The 20,622-nt window shown below is 57.6% G+C and overlaps 1 protein-coding gene and 1 long non-coding RNA gene across 2 annotated transcripts; one reads left to right on the forward strand and one right to left on the reverse strand.

Annotated features, from left to right (window-relative positions):
* Positions 1-1,461: 1,461 nt before the first annotated feature.
* EHD2 (EH domain containing 2) lies at positions 1,462-19,713 on the reverse strand. Its single transcript, XM_041739012.1, has 6 exons — positions 19,586-19,713; positions 16,951-17,416; positions 16,350-16,447; positions 11,786-12,198; positions 5,663-5,827; positions 1,462-3,217 (listed from the first exon to the last, which is right to left on the reverse strand). The coding sequence occupies exons 2-6, from the start codon at positions 17,352-17,354 to the stop codon at positions 2,666-2,668; spliced, it is 1,632 nt and encodes a 543-aa protein (XP_041594946.1). The 5' UTR covers positions 17,355-17,416; positions 19,586-19,713; the 3' UTR covers positions 1,462-2,665.
* Positions 5,838-10,804, forward strand: LOC121481578. Its single transcript, XR_005985318.1, has 2 exons — positions 5,838-9,335; positions 10,481-10,804. It is a non-coding gene; the product is annotated as an uncharacterized LOC121481578 (long non-coding RNA).
* Positions 19,714-20,622: the final 909 nt, after the last annotated feature.

Genomic DNA, 20,622 nt, shown 5'->3' on the forward strand with positions numbered 1-20,622 from the left:
TTATTTATTCATGAGACACACAGAGGCAGAGACATGGGCAGGGGGAGAAGCAGGCTCCATGCAGGGAGCCGGATATGGGGCTTGATCCTAGGACCCCAGGATCTCGACCCGAGCCACGGCAGATGCTCAACCAGTGAACCACCCAGGCGCCCCTTAATCCAGTTTTCTTGAAAAAGAGAATCAGAACCATCAGTGGCAGATTCAGCATAGGACACCGTCTAGTCCCAGAACGTTTGGCTTTCCAGTGTTCCGATCCTAAAATCTTGGAAATCCAAGAGCTTCCTGAACGTGGAGTTGGGAGCACAGAACCACATTCGCGAGGAGTGTTAGAAGCCTACACGGTTGGCAGTGCGGTCGCGGAATCCTTAATCCTGGGCAGGCTGCTTGGCTGTGCACTTTGCTCATCTGTGCAGTGGGGGCGATCACGGAACATCGGCCTTATAAATCACTCGGGAGACGAACACGAGATAATAAACACGCAACGTGTAAGAGTGCCTGGTTATCTGAACGGGAGCTGGTGTCGCTGGCTTGCCCCCTGAGGCTTCAGGGTGGACTCAGCCTTTGCCGTTTGCAAATAAGAAAGGAAGCTCGGAGGCCGTTGGGCCCCGGCAGCCATTCACAGGGACCCCGGGCTTCCTTCAGGACGTTGCGGCCCGGAAAGGGCAGCAGGCACAGAGAGGCGGGGCGGCAGGCCGGGGCTGCACCGGGAGCCCGCTGGGGTCGCAGGGTGCTGGGAAGGCCAGGGGCCCCGGAGCCCTGGGCGCGCAGCCCGCGCGGGTCGCGAGTGCCCGCCAGGGGGCGCTGGGAGCCCGGCAGTGGGAGGGCGCGCGTGGGCGGGAAGAGCGCGCGGCCAGCGTGTCCCGGGCACGGTGGGTGTGGCCTGGGCGTGCGGCGGGGGCTCAGCCCGCGGGGTCCCGTCCCCGCCCCCCTGCCCCTGCTCGCCTACCCCCCAGGGGTGAGCGCGCAAGCGCGCGCGTGCACACCTGGTGGTCTTCGCGGGCCACGGCGCTTCCGTTCCTGGGGCCCGCTTGTCCCCCCGGGGTACGTGTCGGGAGCGGCGTCCCCGGGGGTGCACGCCGGCGGGCAGGGCGGGGGCAGCGGGGCACGATGTGCCCGAGCTCGCGCGCGCACAGCCCCACGCCCCAGGGCTGGGTTCCCAGGCCCCCGCGGCGGGAGGCGGGAGGGATGTCCCGGAGGGAGGGCCCCAGAGTCACTTTTCTTCGGAAAATATGTCGGTCTGGCCCCCAGCCCGGACCTGAGTCATCAGGCCCCGCTGCATTGAGTCATGGCCCTCCACAACCCCCCACCACCACCCCGCCCCTGGGACCTTCGAGGGGACCCCCGCCTCTGCCCCATCCCCCTGCCACCTCAAGTCTGGCCCAGGGCTCATGTTCGCAGGAGTCGAGAGCAATTCCCCCCCTCCCCCAACCCATCCCATCCCAAGACACCGTGACTCCCACGTGGAAAGAAGCCTTGGCTTTATTTGCTCTGTGGGAACTATGTTCGCTGTTCGGTTCACAGGCCCCTCCCGGGCATGGGGAGGTGGGGGGGGGGTGATGGTGAGTGTGGGCATCTGGGCAGGCACCCTGGAGGAGGCGTCGTCCCGCCTAGGTCACCCTTCCCCATCTTTTCCGTGGGGTCTTCCATGGGGTCAAACACTAGGATGTGGTGAAGCCACAGAAAGGTGGGAGGGCAGGAGGAGAAGGCAGGGCTGTAGCACCAAGATTCCCCCTCCCCACCCCCACCTGCGCATCCCTGAAAAGGGGACTAAAATAAAGCCCTGAGGCCTTTGTAGGGGCTGTCCTTAAGTGCTGATGGCAGAGAGCCTGTGCCCCATCAGTCTAGAATTCAGGCCACCAGCTGTGGGTAGCTTGGGGGGGAAGGGGGCGGGCAGGTGGGCGGAGGACAGAAATACCGCAAAGTGAGCCCAGTCTGGGAGAGGCAAGGAGGGAGGGGGCTTTTCTGTCTGCTGCATTCCTTATAGAAAAGAGATGGGACCAGAACTAGGGGGAGGGGCTGCATGGGGTCCATGTGAGCAAGTAGGAGGTTGCAGCTCCCCTGGGAGCCCCCAGTGGTCTCAAGGCCTGAGGACATGATGGCGTGGAGGGGCAGGTGGTCCCTGCCTGGACGGGAAGAAGTGTGTTCGTTATTTCAGCCAAGTGGCCACTGAACAACGGGGAGAGGCCCGGGGTCCTGCCCAGAACTGGGGGGATCAGACTGGTTAGGGCCAGGTGTGTGACTGTGAGTGTAGGTGCTCTCTCCTGAGAATGTCAGCCCCCTGAGGGTAGATACACGGGTCTGTTTTGCTCTCGGCTGTGATCCCCAGTGCCCAGAACAAGCCCTGCACATCCAAACATAGTAGGTGCTCAATAAATACACGATTGGATTGATGCCTCTGTGTGTGTGTGTGTGTGTGTGTGTATTAATGTCAACATCGTGTGCCTAAGTGTACGTGAGGGTAGAGGTGCAAAGGCCAGCAGAGAAGCCTTGCCCCTCCCCTGGTCCCCACTGGCGGAGGCAGGTGGAGAGGCCTCCATCCTTACAGCTGAGAAGGCGGGCAGGCAGGGTGCGTGCAGGCTGGGGTGAGGGTGTGCGTGCAGCCAGCTGGAGCTGGGGGAGCCACAGCAGGGCAAGTGGGAGGGAGGGCCGGCAGGCAGCGGCCGGCTCACTCCGCAGAGCCCTTGTGGCGCCGCTTGGAGGGCGGCACCAGGCGGCGGGGCAGGTTGGTGGGCAGCCCGTGGCCCTCGAGCTTGGCCTCGATGAGGTGGCTGGCCAGGGCGAACTCCTCGTCATCCAGCATGCCATCCCGGTCGACGTCACTCAGCTTCCAGATGCGCCCCAGCACCGAGTTGGGAAGCTTGGTGCCCACCATCCAGGTCTTGGCTTTGGTGCCGCTCAGCTTGCCGTCAGCCGGCGCCAGGTTGTAGAAGATCTCGTCGTATTTGGACTTGTCCTTGGTCACCACCCACTCGGCCTCGTCGTCCGAGCCCTCCTCGCCGTCCTCCAGGGCCTCGTCAGGCCCCCGCTCCACGAAGGGGCCCATGTGGGTGCCCTCGAAAGCGCCACCCTGCACGCCCACCTCCGTGCTCTCCAGCTCCTCCTGGCGCAGCAGGGGCATGAGCTTGGCGATGTCGTGCGTCAGCATCTCGTCCAGCGCCTCCAGCAGCTTTGGCTTCAGCGAGTGGAATTTGGTGAAGTCGTGAGCCATCAGCAGCTCCTGTTGGAGGGGAGGAAGAGAGGGGTGCCCTGGGAAGTCAGGGGGCACCATCCTCAAGGTGCCCCAGACCCGTGGGGGCTGCAAGACACTTGGGCGGCCCACTTGGTGGCAGGTCTTCCCAGAGAGGTGCAAAAGTATCAGGATATCTGCACAGGGGCACGTGGGGGGCTCAATGGTTGAGCGTCTGCCCGCTTCTCCCTCTGCCTACGTCTTTGCCTCTCTCTGTTTCTCATGAATAAATAAATAAAATCTTTAAAAAATATATCTGCACAGCCCATTCTACCTGGGCACCCACCGCTCAGAAGAGACTTGGGCAGCAGGGTCCCAGAGGCTCTCCCCCTGTGCCACGCGTGCCCCCCAGAATCCCTGGACGATAGGGACCTCGGGGGGCCCTCTGATGACTTACAGCAGCAGCCGTTTGCCAGCTGGTGGAGACGGGTTTCAGTGTTCTGACATCGGCTGCAGCTCTGCCCAGCCTCTTGGCACCCCAGCTGCACCCCCACCATTGTGCAAATCAAGGAAATTCCATTCTTACTACTGCTCCGTTAACTGTCACCCCACTTCACAGAAATGGCCAAGAGGCTCGCTGCCAAGTTTGGAGGTTAGGTTGGGGATGGCCAGATCATTAGGCGACCCTGGGACACACACACACACACAAACACACACATGCCCGCCCCAGAAGTCATCTCTGTGCAAGAGCAGCTGTGGGGCTGGATTTACGGTCATGCTGCTGCTCCAGCGGCCGCTCCAAGTCACCCACACCAGGAGAGTCCCAGCAAGACCGCTGTGTTTCATGGCACCACATTGATTTCCAGAGCCAAGGTGGAGAGGCCCCTGAACTGACATAAAGGGGTGGGGGTGGGGTCTGGACTCCAGTGCCAGCCTGCCCAGGTCCCAACCCTGTTCTGCCACTTTGGAGCTGTGTGTCCTCAGGCGAGCGACTTCACCTCTCTGGGCCTCAGTTTCCACACATGTAAAACGGATCCATAGCATTGGTGCTCCCCTCACTAGGGGGTTGGGGGGGTGTGGGAAGGGCTACATGAATTCATCTGGATGAAGTCTTCCAGAATTGTCAGCGTAATGCTAGCAGCTGCAGTTCAGCCCGGCCAGGTTCTCAACCAGGGGAGGTGTCACTCTACCCTGGTGGACACCTGGCAAGATCTAGAGACGTTCCTGACCGTCAGAGCTGGGGGGTGCTCCTGGCACCTCGAGGCCAGGCGGACGCAAACGTCCCGCAATGCACAGGACACCCCTGAGCAAGCTCGCTCTGCCACCGAATGTCAGCATCGCTGAGGGTGAGAGCCTTGGTCCAGTGCCAAGTCCGTGCCACACGCTGCTCGACGGGGCCTGGGCACCCACTGCCCAGCCGAAAACAGAGGCTCGGGCAAGGTGACTCGCCCAGACTCGCGGAGCTCGCAAGTGGCCCAAGCGAAACCCACTCTACAGTAGGTCCTCCGGGTTGTGGGTTAGAGACCATCTCAGACCCAAAGGTCACGGGCTCTGAGGACCAGCCTGATGCAACTTTGAAACAGAGGCTCAGCCGGGGCTTGGGGGTCCCGCTCCCCACCTCCATGCCTGCACTGGGACCTCTGTCCCCTTGTTTCTCCCGTCACCCCTGCCCTGCCCACTAGATCTTCATTCACCCCGTTGCCACCGCACCCATACCCAGTGCTTCCCCCCAACACTGGTTAACCCTAGACCTGGACGTGCAAGGGAGCCCCCTGATACCCATCTGTCACTTCTGTCTCAGCCCTGGAACCCCTGGGCACTATATGGGCACCCAGCTGCCTAGAGGGGAGGCTACATTTTCCAGCTTACGGCCAGCTGTGGCCGCGTTCTGGACGTCAGCATACGTTGCACGCACGACGCTAGAACTGGCCTTTCCAATACGGGAGCTGCATGCGGTTATTGACATTTAAATCAGTTAAAATGAAATAAAAACCTACGATGTCAGTGTCGGTGGGGCTAGTGGCTACTGTACTGGACGGCACAGCCCAGAACATTTCCATCGTGGTAGAAAGGACTATTGGACAGCACGGTTCTAGAAAGTGTCCTTCCAGAGACAGACTGTGCCGGTAGCTTTCCCTCCCTTCTTGCTGGCTGGAATGCAGACAAGATGGCTGGGGTCTCGCAGCCATTCTGTACCACGTGGGGACCTTTGGAAGTGGAGGCCAGCCATGGAGGAGAACCAAGACTGAAGGGGCTCTGCAAAGCACCATAGCAGCCCCGGACCACCTTCTAGGACTTTCGGAGAGAAACAAACTTCCATCCTTATTGAGCCACGGTTCCCTGGGGGTTTCTCTTCATTCCCTAGTCCTAATGCCTTCTTATGGAACCATTTGCAGGAGGTACTTTCCAGAACCTTCTGTTTTCAAGGCCCCTGCCCCGAAGCCTACAGGAGCTGAGCCCTTCCGCCTCCCACCTCCCTCCCGGGCGACCTCCCACCTGCATCTTCTGGCAGTCGGGAAAGTCACCGGGCGATATGTGATGCTCCAGCTGAATCTTGGCGAAGATGACGGGCAACTTGAGGATCAGCTGCTTCTTCTTGTTCTCCTTCCCAAACACGGACGGCATCTCCTTCTTCAGGTAGCTGATGATGTAGGCGTGAACCTGCGGGAGGAGCGCGCTCACCTGAGCCTGCACCACTGCTCCCGGGCCCCACACCCAGCGCTTCTGATTCATGGGGCCCAGAGTAGGGCCTGAGGATGTGCATTCTGACCCTTACAGGTGAGCTGCTGCTGCTGCTGCTGCTGCAGCTGCAGCTGTCAGGGGCAGGAGGGCTCCTCCTCTCCTAGGCAGTGTCCCCCGCCCCCAAATCTATATACCAGCCCAGGCCTCTCTCCTGGAGCTGGGGATGCTGGTTGCCTCGTCCACATTCCTGGACAGCTCCGTTTTTTGACGCCCAGTGGAATTTGGGCCCAACCCCCAGAGCTGTGTCACTCCCAGCTGTGCCCATTGCCGGTGGTGGGGCAAGGGCAGGGGGAACCAGGGTACAGGGTGTGGCACCCCCACTACTCCGTTCCCAGTTGAAGCCAGACTTCCAGAAACCTTTCTTGATTTGATTCTCCTTACTCCTCACCAGCCACATCCATCCATCAGTGAGTCCTTTGCCTTTTGCCTCTACATGTGTCCCCTCTGTTTTCACTTCTCTCTCCATCTTGGGTGCCACCCCCCCCCCAGGGCCAAGTGTCAGCATCCCTCGCCTGGGGAGACAGCGCAGGCACCCCGCTGGTCTTCTGGCTTCTCTTGCCCTTACAATGCCTTCCCCAGGCAGCAACAGCTGGAGAGGCCTTTTTGTTTTTTAGGAACAAACACCAGATCACGAGACACTGCTCCAAAGCCTCGGTTTGCTCTTATCCAAGTACAAAATTCCTACCACAGCCGACAAGTCCCTACAGCAGCAGTTTTCAAAGTGTGGTTGGGGGAACCCCCGGGATTTACCCCCATCCCCAGCCCCTTTCAGAGATTCATACAATCAAAACTACTTTAATAACAATACTAAGATGCTATTTGTCTTTTGTGCTTTCATCTCCCCTGGGGACAGTGGAGTTTTTATTTTTATTTTATTTTTTTAATATTTTATTTATTTATTCATGAGAGGCACAGACAGAGAGAGAGAGAGAGAGGCAGAGACACAGGCAGAGGGAGAAGCAGGCTCCATGCAGGGAGCCTGATGTGGGACTCAATCCAGGGTCTCCAGGATCACACCCTGGACCAAAGGCAAGCGCTAAACCACTGAGCCACCCAGGGATCCCCAACAGTGGAGTTTTTAAAGGCAACAAGCCAGTAGGACACCTTCACTGATCAAATGCAATAACAGATGTGCCAATCCAGAGGTCTCCTTGGAAGCCAGACATTAAAGAGACTTGCAAAAATGTAAAATAGGGCCATCGTCCTCTGTAATTAATATATATATATATATATATTTTTTTTTTTTTGGTTTGGAGATAATTTTCATAAAATGTATGGGACTTGGGTTACCATACTATAGGCTTATTGTTATTTTAAAAAATGATCTTATAATATCTACTATCAATATTAATGTAAGCTATCATAACTCATCAATAACATTTAGAATAAATAAGTTACTACTTACTAATTATGTGAGTATTGTTGGATAAGCAATAGTACCAGATAAATATATTAAACATTTTCTCAGTTTTAGCTTCTAGTGTGGTCATTCAAAACTCTTTGGGGCATTCAGTCATTTTTAAGAGTGTCACGAGCTCCTGTGATGGAAGGTTTTGAGAACCACTGCTGTCTATAGTTTGGCTCCCAGTGTTTCATCCAACATCCTCTCCCCTCATTGCCCCCTCAACTGTGCCAGCTTCCTCACCTGCCTTCCTTGTACCAGCATGCCAATCTTTTTCTGACCACAGGGCCTTTTCACATGCCGCTCTCTGCCTGCAACTCTGCCCTGATCTCCCCAAAGTGGCTCCTTCAGCTTCCTTTTGATCCTATCTCCTCACAGAGGCCATCCTATGAGAAGCAAGTGCCCCGACCACCACCATCCAATTACTTTCTACCGTCACTTTCCCACCCCCCACACTGTTTATTGTAACTCTTATTTTGTTTATCTGGTGGTTTACCTATTCTGTCTCCTTCCATCAGAATGTGAGCTCCAGGGGGGCTGGGACCTTATCTGTTCCTTCTGTCCTCAGCGCCGACACAACATACACAGAATGCACTCAAGAAATACTTGTGGAGGAAAGCAATCAACCTGGGAACCTTGGAGCCTCGATCTCTCAAGTTATCAAATAACAAACAAGGAGGGCGGAATAATGAACATTAGCATTTTTGGACGGGAAGTTCAGTAATTAACTGCATGTGCCTAAATAAAAATAGAATATTCTGGAAAAAGACACAAGAAACTCCTCCTTATGGGCTGCCTCGAGGGAAGGGGTCCTGCAAGCTGGTGGGGAGATCAGGGCTGGGAGGGAGCATGTTCGGCCGAGCTTAAATGCTTCACCATGAAATGGTCTTAAATGTTTGATGGAAAACACTCGTTTAAAAGCTCTGTTAATGAATCATAGGCTTAGAATGCTAAAAATTTTGGCGGCCCCTGAGTGGTTCTGAATCCTCATGTCTTCCCACCCCTACCGCTCTGGGCTCCTTGTTCAAGCCTGTTCCTGCCTCAGGCCCTTTGCACTTACTGTTCCCTCTGCCTGAGAGGGCCTCCCCCCGGCCTCCACTCTTTCCCTTCTTCAGGTCTCTGCTCAATATCACCTCCTCAGGGAGACTCTCCCTGACTTCCCTAAAACAGTCCCCTTGCCAATCTCCTTTCCTCTGCTTCATTTTCCTTCCTGATCCTTATCACATACAATACTGTATGATATTCTAGATCCATTTGTTTAATATCCACTTCCCCAGTAAAAAGTGATTCTACAAGAAAGAAAGAAAAAAAAAAAAAACATCATCTGGTTTGTTCTCTGCTGTATCCCCAGGACCCCAAGCAATGCGGATGCACGTTGTCGGGGCTCCGTAACTGTTTGTTGAGTGAACGGCACTGAGCCGCCTCAGAGAAGCTCGGTAAGAGGGTTCAGGGCAGCCTGGCCTCATTGGCATCAGATCCTCCCGGGATCTTGGCCTCAAGTATCACAACACCGTGAAATCACCCCCTCCAGCAGCTATTACATCAACCAGAGGGCAGAGCAGAGCCAGGTGACTCATCCACACCCTATATCGTCCAGACGGGGAAACTGAGACGGAGGAGTAGTGACCCAGAGTCCAGAAAGGCCCTGTACTTTGGGGGAGAGCCTACGGGGAGGTAAGTGGTGTGGACCGTTTGATGGCCAGACCAACTGTGGCGAGTCCCATGTGCGGAGTGAGTGGGTGCCCCGGAGCAGGGGGGGCCAGCGGGGTTCCGTCGCGGTGGGCCCGGTGTGAGGGGCTCTGGGGATGGATCCGCGGGAGGAGGGGGAAGGAATGGTCCACGGGTCCCAGGGGCCAAAGGGACAGGGGTGGGGTCAGGGTGGTGGGCGGGGCCTGCGAGCGCGGGCCAATGGGGCGAGGGGGCGGGGCCCAGCGCGGCTCCTGGGGGACCCAGAAGAGGGAAGGCGGGAGGGCGCTGATGGCTTTTCCAGAGAGGAAGCGGGGGAAGGTGCCAGGAAGAGATAAGGTGGGAGGGCGGGCTGGGCCGGGGCGCGGGTCCCGGACTCCGGGGTTTGTCCGCGTTTCCGGAGCCGCCTCCTGCCCAGGCGGGGGCACCAGGTGTCCGGGCCGACCCCGCCCACTTGTCCCACGGCCCTGGGCCTCCGCTCCCGCCGCCGCCGTCTGCGTCCCCGAGGGGGGCCCCGGGGCCGGGGGTCAGTGGGGGGGGGTGTCGGGGGTCTGTGGGGGATCCTGGGGTCGGGGGTCCGAGGGGCGTCTGGGGCCGGGGGTCCGTGCGGGGCCTGGGGCCGGGGGGTCGGAGGGGGGAGCCTGGGGCTGGGGGTCCAAGGGGGGCGCCTGGGGCCGGGGGTCCGTGCAGGGTCCCGGGGGAGCGAGGGCGAGCCGGGGGTCCTTTCAGGGGAGGACTGAGAAAGTCCAGGAGGAAACCAGAGAGGGAGAGAGAGAAAGGAGGGAGAGAGACAGAGAAGGAGGGAGGAGAGAGGAGGAGCATGAAAGGGAGGAGTAGAGGGAGAGGTGGCCGCTGGAAAGAGGTAGAAGGGAGGAGAAACACAGGGAGACACAGAGACAGCCCAGAGCCCCGTGGGGAGGAGGGAAAGGTGGATTCCCAGGCTGAGCAGACCGCTGGGCCGCTCCCTCCTGAGGATTCCTGGGGTGGGGGGGCCCTGACTCACCCCCTCTCCACTGCTCCTTACACCAACACCTCAGCTCCTCCACCCCCCATAACCTCCTCGGCCTCCCTGCCTGCCCAGCTTCCTGCCCTACCTCCACCCTGGCAGCCGCCCCCATGAATGTTCCATTTGGCCTCCAAAATGGCTCTCAAACCAGTGCTCTCCTTCCCCTCCCCAAGGCCCTGTGCTGTGGATCCAGGCTCCTCCTTGTGCCTCGGTCCCCAGCCTCCTCCCTGGGCTCTGGCCCCAGTCTAACCACCCTCCAATCCACCCACCAGAAGGCAGCCCGAGTATGACGCTGTCCCTCCTCTGCTCCCAACTCTTCCATGGCTCCCCAGTGCCCTTGGGACAAAGCTCAGGTTCCAGGCCACAGCCCTGGGAGGGGGGGGGTCTGACGCCCACCCACCTCGCCAGCCTCAGGTTCAGTTACTTGCATTGTCTACACCGGGTTCAACACCGACATTTCCCCCTCTTCCTTGAACAGGCCACGTTCTCATCTCTGGTCCACGCGCTTGCTGGTCCCAGTGTCTAAGAATTCCTTCCTCTCCTCTTCCTCCTCCTCCAGTTTGCAGCTCAGATGCCTTCTCCTCCAAGAAGCCCTCCATCCTCATTCCCCCTGGGCTCCCCAGTGCCTGCCCTGACTATGCTGGGTCATCACTGTCTGGGTGGGTCTGTTTCCTCCCAACTGCCTTTGGTCACTGCTGTGTCCTCGGTGCCGCCCAACACAGGACCAGGCAGAGAGCAGATTTGGTTGCACGAGAGGGTTTGTTCAATGCCATTTGTTCAATAAAGGTTCACTGAGCCCCAACTCTGTTTTGGGTGCTGGGGAGACAGCAGCGGGAATGCTATGAAGGAAACCACAAGGATAAAGGCAGGCTCACCTGATGGGAGCAGGGAGTTCGAGTCCTACAAAGGGAGGGCAGACAGGGAAGCCTTCCTGGGCATGTTGAGCAAAGACCTGAAGGAGGTGAGGGGCGAGCCGAGTGGGAGCGGGGCGAGGAAGGGCGGTTTCCAGGAAGAGGGAATAGTACGTGCAAAGGCCCTGAGGTAGAGGTGAGGAGGCCCGCGTGAAGTGCAATGCATGGTGGGAAAGGGAGCAGAAGAGGACAGAGGGGAAAAGTAGTGCAGAGTGATGGGGGAATGGAAGGGCCATGGACCACAGTGAGGGCTTGAGTTCTGCTGAGTACATGGGAGTCCCTGGTGGCTGGTGCATGGAGGGTGCCATGATCCGTGTGGCTGGTGGCAGGGCGTGGGTGAAAGGATGACAGGACACAGGAGAGACAGAGCGATGTGGAAATAGAATGATAGATGCGTAGCCTAGGGGTGACTCTAGGCCATTCTAGTCCCTCACTCACCCTGCACCAGCATGACCCCGCCTGGACGACTCTCTTAGAGCAGAGGGCACAACGTCACCCGAGGGCCCCTAAGTGACCTCCAGAGAACTAGATGGGATGGGATGAGATGGGGTGCAGGGCAAGGGCTGCTCTGCTGGGTGCGTTCCAGTGCTGCTCTCCATCCCCAGAGCTGTTCCCCCATCCACAGAACTGCTCCTCCACCCCCAGAGCTGCTCCCTCATCCCCAGTGCTGCTTACCCATCCCCAGAGCTGCTCCCCATCCCCAGAGCTTCTCCCCCATCCCAGTGCTGCTCCCTCATCCCCAGTGCTTCTCCCCCATCCACAGAACTGCTCCCCATCCCCAGAGCTTCTCCCCCATCCCCAGTGCTGCTGCCCCATCCCCAGCACTGCTCCCCTATCCCAAGAGCTGCTCCCACATCCCCAGAGCTGCTTACCCGCACCAGCCGTGCCCTCTTCACCAGGTCGTTGAGCTTGCGCAGGGCCGCGTGGCGTGGCAGGCCCTGGATGTCGCGGAAGAGGTCCTGTTCCTCCAGCTCAAAGAGGCGCCGGTTGTCCGGCACCAGGAGGGGTTGGGACCAGAAGGAGCCGATGTAGACGCGCAGCACCTCGGGCGTGCCCACCACCTTGCCCAGTGCCCACATGAGCGCCCCGTAGACACGCATCAGCTGCTGGGTCTCCACCATGTCCGCCTTGTTGAGCACCACGCGGATCTTGTCCTCGTGGCCCCGCAAGGCGCCGATGGCCTCCGAGAACTCGTCGGAGATCTCCAGCTTGTGCGCGTCAAAGAGCAGGATGATGAGGTCCACGCGCTCCGCGAACCAGCGCAGCACCGCCGGGAAGTCGTAGCCTAGGGGTACGCAGTGGAAGTGGGTACGAAGGGCAGAGGTCAGTCCCCCCCTCCCTCCAGCCTTTCAGAAGCACCCATTCCTTTGGATTGACATCGGACTGTACCGGTGTTCAGGTTATTAACTTTCAAAACCCTTCTCGGGGCACCATAGCCAAGGCCCCAAGAGTGTCCCCCCGGCTGTGGCCCCCCAGGCACCAGAATTACCCCATCACTCTGGCCCCTGGCCCTCAGGGCTCTCATTTGCCCCCGTTTCATTCATTCTTTAAGCAGATACTAGTGGTGTGCACTGGTCCAGATGCACAGGTTGTTAAAACACTGAAGTATTTCTTAACAGACTCTGCGCTTCTATGAACCCCCCAGCTTCCCAAGTGCCTCCATCACCCCAGTCCCTCCCTAGGACTTTGGATCTCCTGGCCATCCAGCAACTAAAGAGTTCACGTTGGCTCTGGCTCTACTGTCGCCAGAGCAGATGGTAAATATTTTGAATTTATTTGACAATATTTACAGAGTCTTCTGTGGGCCAGGCCCTATCCCGGGTACCACACATTACCACAGACAACACGGAGACCAGTCCTGGCCTTTGTGGAGCACCTGTCTCAACAAATGGCTCCCATCTTCCTTCCTTCCTTCCTTCCTTCCTTCCTTCCTTCCTTCCTTCCTTGTTCATTCATTAGTTTACACTGTTCATTGGTTTGTTTGTTTTTTAAGATTTTATTTATTCATGAAAGACACAGAAAGAGAGACAGAGACATAGGCAGAGGGAAATACAGGCTCCCTGTGGGGAGCCTGATAAGGTACTTGATCCCAGGACCCTGAGATCATGCCCCCAGCCAAAGGCAGACGCTCAACCACTGAACCACCTAGGTGCCCCCACATTTCACTCTGTTGCCGTTCACTCATGCACCCAGTGAGCAGTGCTCAGGAGAGCAGAGAAGAACCATGGGAACACCCCGCCTTGGCGGGTCAGGAAGTTCTGGGTTTGAATCCCGCCTCTGCCTCCCCCCACAGCTATGTGACCTTAAACAAGTAGGAAACCTCTCTGAATGTTTCCTCTCCTGTAAGAATGTGACTTGTAGGACTGTTGTGGAGATTAAAAAAAGATTAAAAAAAGATAAATGAGCTCATATATCATATACAAAAAGAGCCTATTTACAAAAACCATGCCTGTTTAAAATGGGTGAGCTTGGGACACCCGGGTGGCTCAGTAGTTGACCGTCTGCCTTTGGCCCAAGGTGTGATCCCGGGTCCTGGGATCGAGTCCCACATCAGGCTCCCCTCAGGGACCTGCTTCTACCTCTGCCTGTGTCTCTGCCTCTCTCTGTGTGTCTCTCATGAATAAGCAAATAAAATCGTAAAAAAAAAAAATGGGTGAGCTTTAGGCATGTAAATGATGCCTCAATGAAACTGCTAGAACAGAGGCACCTGGATGGCACAGCTAAGTCAGTTAAGCGCCCAACTCTTGGTTACCCAGGTCATGATCTCAGGGTTGTGGGATCAAGTCCTGCATCAGGCTCAGCTCAGTGTGGAGTCTGCTTGAGATTTTCTTCCTCCCTCTCTGCCTCCTCCCATAAACAAACAAACAAACAAACAAAAATCTTTAAAAAATAAACCGTTAAAACAAACAGACACAGTCTGAGAACACAGTAAGCACACTCAACAAGTACCAGTTATGACGCATGTGGGGGCCCCCCAGGGAAGCACCCCTAGGGCACTCCCAGTCCTGTTCTCATTTGGCCCAGAGTCCACGGAGGACACAAACCCAGACCACCAGACTGGTCAGGCCGGGGTCAGGGAACCCGGAGAGCTTTCGGAGCCCAGTGCAGGGGCACCTGACCTGGCCTGGGAGGGGTTTGGGGAGGGCTTCTCAGAACAGGGTCGGGGGGACACGGTGGTGACCTGGGGAACGAGGAGTTAGCTGGCAGGACAGGGAGCCACGGCTGACTCACTCGATGACCTCACTGCATGCTCTCCCTGATTCAGCTAGTTGAATCTTCAAAACAGCCTCAGGAGGCAGGCACTTTCACAAGCCCCCATTTTCCAGAAGAGGAAACTGAGGCACACACAGGTTGAGGGGTTTACTCAAGACACACAGTTAGGTGGCCCGGAGCAGGAGCCTGCATGGGTCTCTATGCTCCATTGAAGAGTGGGTGTTGGGCGCAGGCGGATAAGACAGAACCTGCTCCTAGTGGCCCTTGGGGACTGGCTGGTGGGGGGGACACTGCGGGGAGGAGGGGCCAGGTAACCAGAGGGATGGCAGCTGGGCTCCTGGGGCTCCCTCCCTCCCCAGTGTCTACACACACACACACACACACACACACACAGGCCAGGATTTGGAAAGTGTGTCTCACTCCGCGGGGCGGGAGGAAGGGCGGGAGGTTGAGTCAGCGTGGGAATGAGAGACGTGGCAGGGAGTGCCCCTGGGGTGCGGGGTGCGTGGCCCTGGCACTCCCCAGGCACACAGTGGTCCGCACATCCAGAGCGCCTACTGTGTGCGCACACTGAAGTGCTTTGCGGGTTTTGACATTTAATTTTAACCCTTGGTGCCACCTACGAGGCTGATACTATTATTATTCCCATTTTACAGATGAGGAGACCAAGACCAGGAGAGACTAGCGCCTCGTCCAGGGTCCACCTTGGAGACGGCAAGTAGCAGAGCCCAGAGCTGAACCCCGCCAGAGGCTCCACTACGCTACAGTCACACACAAGTATGTTCACAGATTTTACACGCAGAGGCAGCCAGCCACGCATCCCGGCAATGCACACACACGTGCACACACATCTGGACACAATCATAGCCACAGGCTACAAGATACGGACTCCCAGACACACCCTCTCACTCACACACACCCACTTGTACACACAAAGACACAACTATATAGAGATAGAATCAGACACAGCCACACACAATCCAACAAACTCCCCTGAGTCCTATGTAGTCCTCTACAGCCACACAAAGTCACAAGCATGGCCCTGACACACAGACGCACAATCGCAGTGTCATACCCACAATTACAGTCCGGGACACATGCTAAATCGCCCACAGTTCCACACACATTTGGGCACATTTCACAGCACAGTCGCACAGAGACACAGTCATACACAACCCCACAAAGTCCCCCAAGGTCCCCACAGTCCTTCGGAGCCACACAAAGTCACATCCAGCTACAGTCAGAGGCATAGACTCCCAGACACACACACACAGACCAACGGACTCTCCTCTGCTTCCTCTACCCACCCTGCCAGGGAAGGAGACCTTGTTCTCTACTCTCTCCTCCTCCCCACAACCTTGGCCCCCACCCCGCACCCCTCCTGCTCTCCTGGTGGAGGCGGAGCCCCAGGAACTCCCAGGCTGCCCCCCTGCCTCCCCCCTCAGGCTGGCAGCTCGCCCTCCGATGGTTTCTGCAGCTGCCCCCTGCCTGTCTCCCAGGGGGATGTGCGCCTGCTGGGCAGTGGCCAGGGACACCGTCACCCTCCACGCTCTGGCCCTGCCTGGCGGCCCCGCCTCCCTTCCCCTCTGCCCCACAATGCAGCCTCCTTTGCCCCAGTCTCTGCGCCCCCGCCCCACTCCCAAGGCCAGACTGGGTGCGGGACAGAAACTGTGGGGTGGCGGGGGCTGCAGATGCTGAGCGGCTGCGCAGGGGTGGGGGCCGGCTCCCCCAGAGGCCCCCCGCTGGAATTCACCCCCCCACCGCTCCCCCTGCACAGCTGTTTATAAATTCCAGGCTGGGCCTTGGCCGGCACCCAGACTACCCCCTCCCAACTCCTGCTCAGCCCCATCTGCAACCCAGAGGTGGAGTCAGGACCAGGCCCAGGGCCTCCCTGCCCAGCCTTGGCCTCCTCTCTGGGTCCCCAGCGTCTCCATGAGGCTGCCCGCCCTCAGAATCTGTCTCTGACTTCCCGTGTCACCCTGTTTCTCTAGATCTCTCCCTCCACATGGTCCAGACCGGCCCAGACATGGAGCTGCAGCCTGCTGGCACGTGTTCATGCACACGCCTCCCCTTGCCTGCAGCCTGCGTAGACATGGAGCAATCACAGCCTTCCACCATCTCCCTTCTGCTACCCCGCCAGCTCGGGGCCAGCTGACACAGGCCCAGGTCCTCGCAAAGACCCAGTCGTTCCTCCCTCAGACCCAGGAGTCTGGCCCCACTCACCCCGGCTCACTCTCTGTTTGGCGCCCGACAGGATGCCCGGCGTGTCGATGATGCTAATGCTCTCCAGGACCTGATTGGGGAGCTGGGCACACATGAACCTGAGCCGGAGGAGAAGGCAGGGGTCAACGCGGGGAGGCCAGGAGGGGAGCACACATTAGAAGGGAAACCAGATCCACAGAGGTGGATCAGGTACAGAGAAGCACAGGATCTTGAAAGATCAGAACAGAGAATAATAGCTATTAAAAAAAAAAAAAAAACCACAACTCAGAGCTGATGTTTACTGAGCACTTACTTTGTGCCAGGTGCCATTCTAAGCACTTTATACATGAGTGCGGACTATGGTTATCTCCATTTTCCAGATGAGGATAAAAGAGGCACAGAGAGGTTAGGTCATTTGCCCCAGGCCCCCCCACGTGGAAAGGAGCTGGACCCAGGCAAACTTGCTTCACTGCTCCCCTAGAGGAGGCCAGAGAGCAGAGGCAGGAAGTAGAAGGATCAGGAAGAGAAGGGAATTGGAGCTGAAAAGGAAGAAACACAGGCAGGGAGGGATGCAGGCAGGCAGGGGACAGGAAGATGCACCCCTGCCTCTCAGGCTGCGCACCTGTTGAGGAAGGTGTTCCCAAAAGGGTTGAGCTTTCGGAAAGGCTTGTCCGGGTCAACGACCAGGGCGTTGCCTGGCACGGTGCCCTCGGTGTCCCCATGCATGACGGCCACGAAGCAGTCGGTGGTGGGCTCGGGCCCCACGCGGGAGCCTGGCACTTCCTGCTCCAGCAGGTACTGTATGAAGCTGGTCTTGCCTGTGCTGTACTGGCCCGCCACCAGGACCATGGGCTTGCCGTCGAAGTCGGCATCCTCCAGGGCCGGCGAGTGGAAGGCGCCGAATCGGTAGTGCTCCTCGAGAGGCAGCAGTTTGGTGCGGTACAGCTCCTTGAGGGACGAGGTGACCGTGCGGATGGCCTCAGGCTGCTGGCCCCGCGCCCCGCCCCGCTTCAGCCAGCTGAACATGGTGGCTGCACACTGTCCACTGGGCTCTGGGCTCACGACGGAGACGTGCAGGGGAGAGCTGCCTGCAAGAGGACGGCAGGGTGTTGATGGGGGGGGCTGCCTGGCAGAGGAGGAGAAGGACAAGGAAGGGAGCCGGAAAGTGCAACGAGTGGAGGAGGCTGGGGGGATTGGTAGAGGGGGAGCAGCAGAGAGCCCTGGAGGGCAAGAGGTGACGGTTCATGGAGGAGGAAGGTGATTATTCCAGAGAGAGGAAGAGAAAGAGATTAACGGTGGGATGATTGAAGAAGCAGGACTGATGGTGGGAGACCAAGGGATGGACAAGGGGAAGGATATAGCAGCTGCCTCGAAGAAATGTATTCCTTCACTGGTTCATTCTTTCCTTCCTCCCTCCCCCTCTGCTATCATTTCACACATTTTCACTAAAATCACCTCATGTGTCAGGCACTATGGATCCAGAAATAGGCCTGAGACTGGCTCCCTACCCACTCAAGGCCCCCATTGATGAGGGGACCTGGCACCAAGCAGTGATGCCTGGGAAATGCCGGGCAGTGGACTTGTGGGCACAAGATGGAGACATAGTGAGCTGACCACAGGGTTAGCAAACTCTGAGCTGAACGGCTTCCCTCCATGCACAATAGGGATACCGTGCAAGGTGGGCAGGGAGGATGGTGTGTGCCGAGGCCCAGAGCTGTGAAATGCATGGAGGGATAACTGGACACAGGAGGGCTGAGAAATAAGGCTGAGGAGTTGCCTGGGTGCACCCAGGTCATGAGGGGCCTCAAGCCATCACAAGAGTAATAACATTTATGATCACTGCATGCCAGACACTGCTCTAACTCATCTAATCTTCATAACAACATTGTAAGGTAGGACAATTTATCCCCACATTTCTGACTCACAAGGGGGTTCAGGAAGATAGCAATAACTTATCCAAGATCACTCAGTTAGAAAGCGCTCAGTCTGGGATTCCAGGCAACTTGACCTTGGAACCTGTGCTCCTATTACACGTCTGATTTATTTTTTTAAAGATTTATTTATTTATTCATGAGAGACACAGAGAGAGAGGTGGAGACATAGGCAGAGGGAGAAGCAGGCTCCCTGTGGGGAGCCCGATGTGGGACTCGATCCTAGGACCCTGGGATCACACCCTGAACCAAAGGCAGACGCTCAACCACTGAGCCACCCAGATGCCCCCAGAGGTCTGATTTAGGAAGAGAGAATTTCCAACCCGCAACAACGGGCACCCCCAGCACCTAGACTGTGTTCTCTATATTCCCTTACTATCTTTTCATTCTCTGTAGGATCTGTAGTGATGTCCCCTCTTTCCTTCTTGATAGCAGTCATTTGTGTCTTTTCTTTTTCCTCCTTGATCACTCTAAGCAGATGCTTATAATTTTACTGATCTTTTCACAGAGCCAGCTTTTGGCCAGACTGGAGTCTCCAAATACCATTCTCCATTAAAAAGCAAATAAACCAGCAAAAACTAGGGCTTCTTGGAGAAATGGTTGATTCCAGGACTGGAGCAGGGGAAGAACAAGTGAGCCTGGATCAGGTAGTGGGAAGGTGCTCAAAGATGGACGGGGCATGTCACAGGGACACAGAGACCAGCCTGCAGGAGCTCCCACTTGCCAAAGATGGGACAGATTTGAGCATTAAAATTAACTGCAAATCAAAACTGCTAAGATCCATAAAATCACAACGCTACTTAAAGGAAAATTAAAAAATAAAAAAGAACAAGGGTAGAGGGGAAAGAGTGCTGGAGAGGTGAAGGAGAGACAGGAGCTGGGAATTGGGATGTTGGCAGAGAGAGGGCACCCTGGGCGGGGGGTCCTGGGCCGGGAGGAGTCTGAGGGACATTTTAGGGGTAGCTGGACTGGCCAGCGGGTTGGCGATGCAGGAGAGAAATTCTTTAGTGGGAGGAGGGGCCAAATAGGACAGAGGTGGGTGACGGAGACTCCAGGAGGGGATCTCTCCTGGCTGGGAGGATGGGGAGGCCCCTGGGAGTGGGGGGCCACTGAGCACGGTGGGAAGGATCCAGGGGGGCAGGGGCACTGTTAGGGACTGGAAGGAGCTGGAGGGAGCTGGGGTGGCGGTACTGGCGACACCGTTACACACTGCGGGTGGGGTGGGGGCTGAAGGTCTGCGCGGCAGGGGAATAACCAGGCTCCGAGGCTCCGCGAGCGAGGTGCGGGGGTTGTTGGGAGGCGACAGCTGCGGCCGGGGCCACTCACCGAGGGGGCGCGCGGGGGGCTGCACCGGGCGGCGGGCTGCACGGGGGTCCCGCGGGGATCCGGGCCGCGGAGCGGCCTGTGCGCGAGGTCCCGTCCGGAGCCGTCTGAGCCGGGTGGGGCCCGGAGCCGGGAGGAGGGAAGGGAGGGGCGGGGGGGCGGGACCTGGCGCCCCCCCTCCCCAAAGCGGGAGCCCGGCCTCTGGCGCCCCCTGGTGGGCAGCGGCCGGGCGGCTTCTCGGGATGGCTGAGAGCGGGGCTTCGGATCCCCGGATCGGACCCTGGGCCACTGGCTTCCCTATCTCCGTCCCTCCTCGTCGCGTGGGAGTGCTATTATTATTATTATTATTTTTTGGAGTGATAATATCAGTATGACTACAACCATCAACAGCAGCAGCACTAATAATGATGATTTTAAGACTTAGGTCATGAAATTCCTCTTCTCACAACCCGTCCTGGCTCCTCTCTGGAGAACGCAAAGTAAAAGCCAAAGCCCCCCGCGGCCCCCCTCCCTCCCTCCTCCTCGTGGCTCCCTCCCCTCCAGCCCCACTGGCTTCCCTTTGGTTCCTCAAGCGCACCCACCACCCTCCAGACCCTCAGGGCCTTTGCACTTGCTGTTCCCTCCACCTGAACCGCTCTTCCCTCCCTTCATTCACACCTGCTCAAACGTCACCTCCTCAGAGAAGCCCTCCCTCATCTCCCTACTAAGGCAGCCCCCACCATCTATCCCTGATCACTGCTTTATTTTTCTCCACGAGTCGGATTATTCCACATTTCCCTGCTTGGGTGCCTGTCTCCCTAGCAAGAGCACAAGCCCTACAAGGACAGGGATTTCCAACTGGGTGGTGTCCTGCTGTGTCCCTAGGTTAGCACCGTGCCTGACACACCAAAAGGACTCAGTAAGTGTTGAAGTAATCTTTCACGGAGCACTTCCTCTGTGCAGGCTCTGCTCTACGCCCTTGCCTTATTAGCTGAGGGTAGCGGCTCATTGAATTCTCAGAAGGTCCCTGAGAAGTATTACTATCCCCATTTCTCAGATGA

This window comes from Vulpes lagopus, chromosome 2, assembly GCF_018345385.1.
Source record: "Vulpes lagopus strain Blue_001 chromosome 2, ASM1834538v1, whole genome shotgun sequence".
NCBI lineage: Eukaryota > Metazoa > Chordata > Mammalia > Carnivora > Canidae > Vulpes > Vulpes lagopus.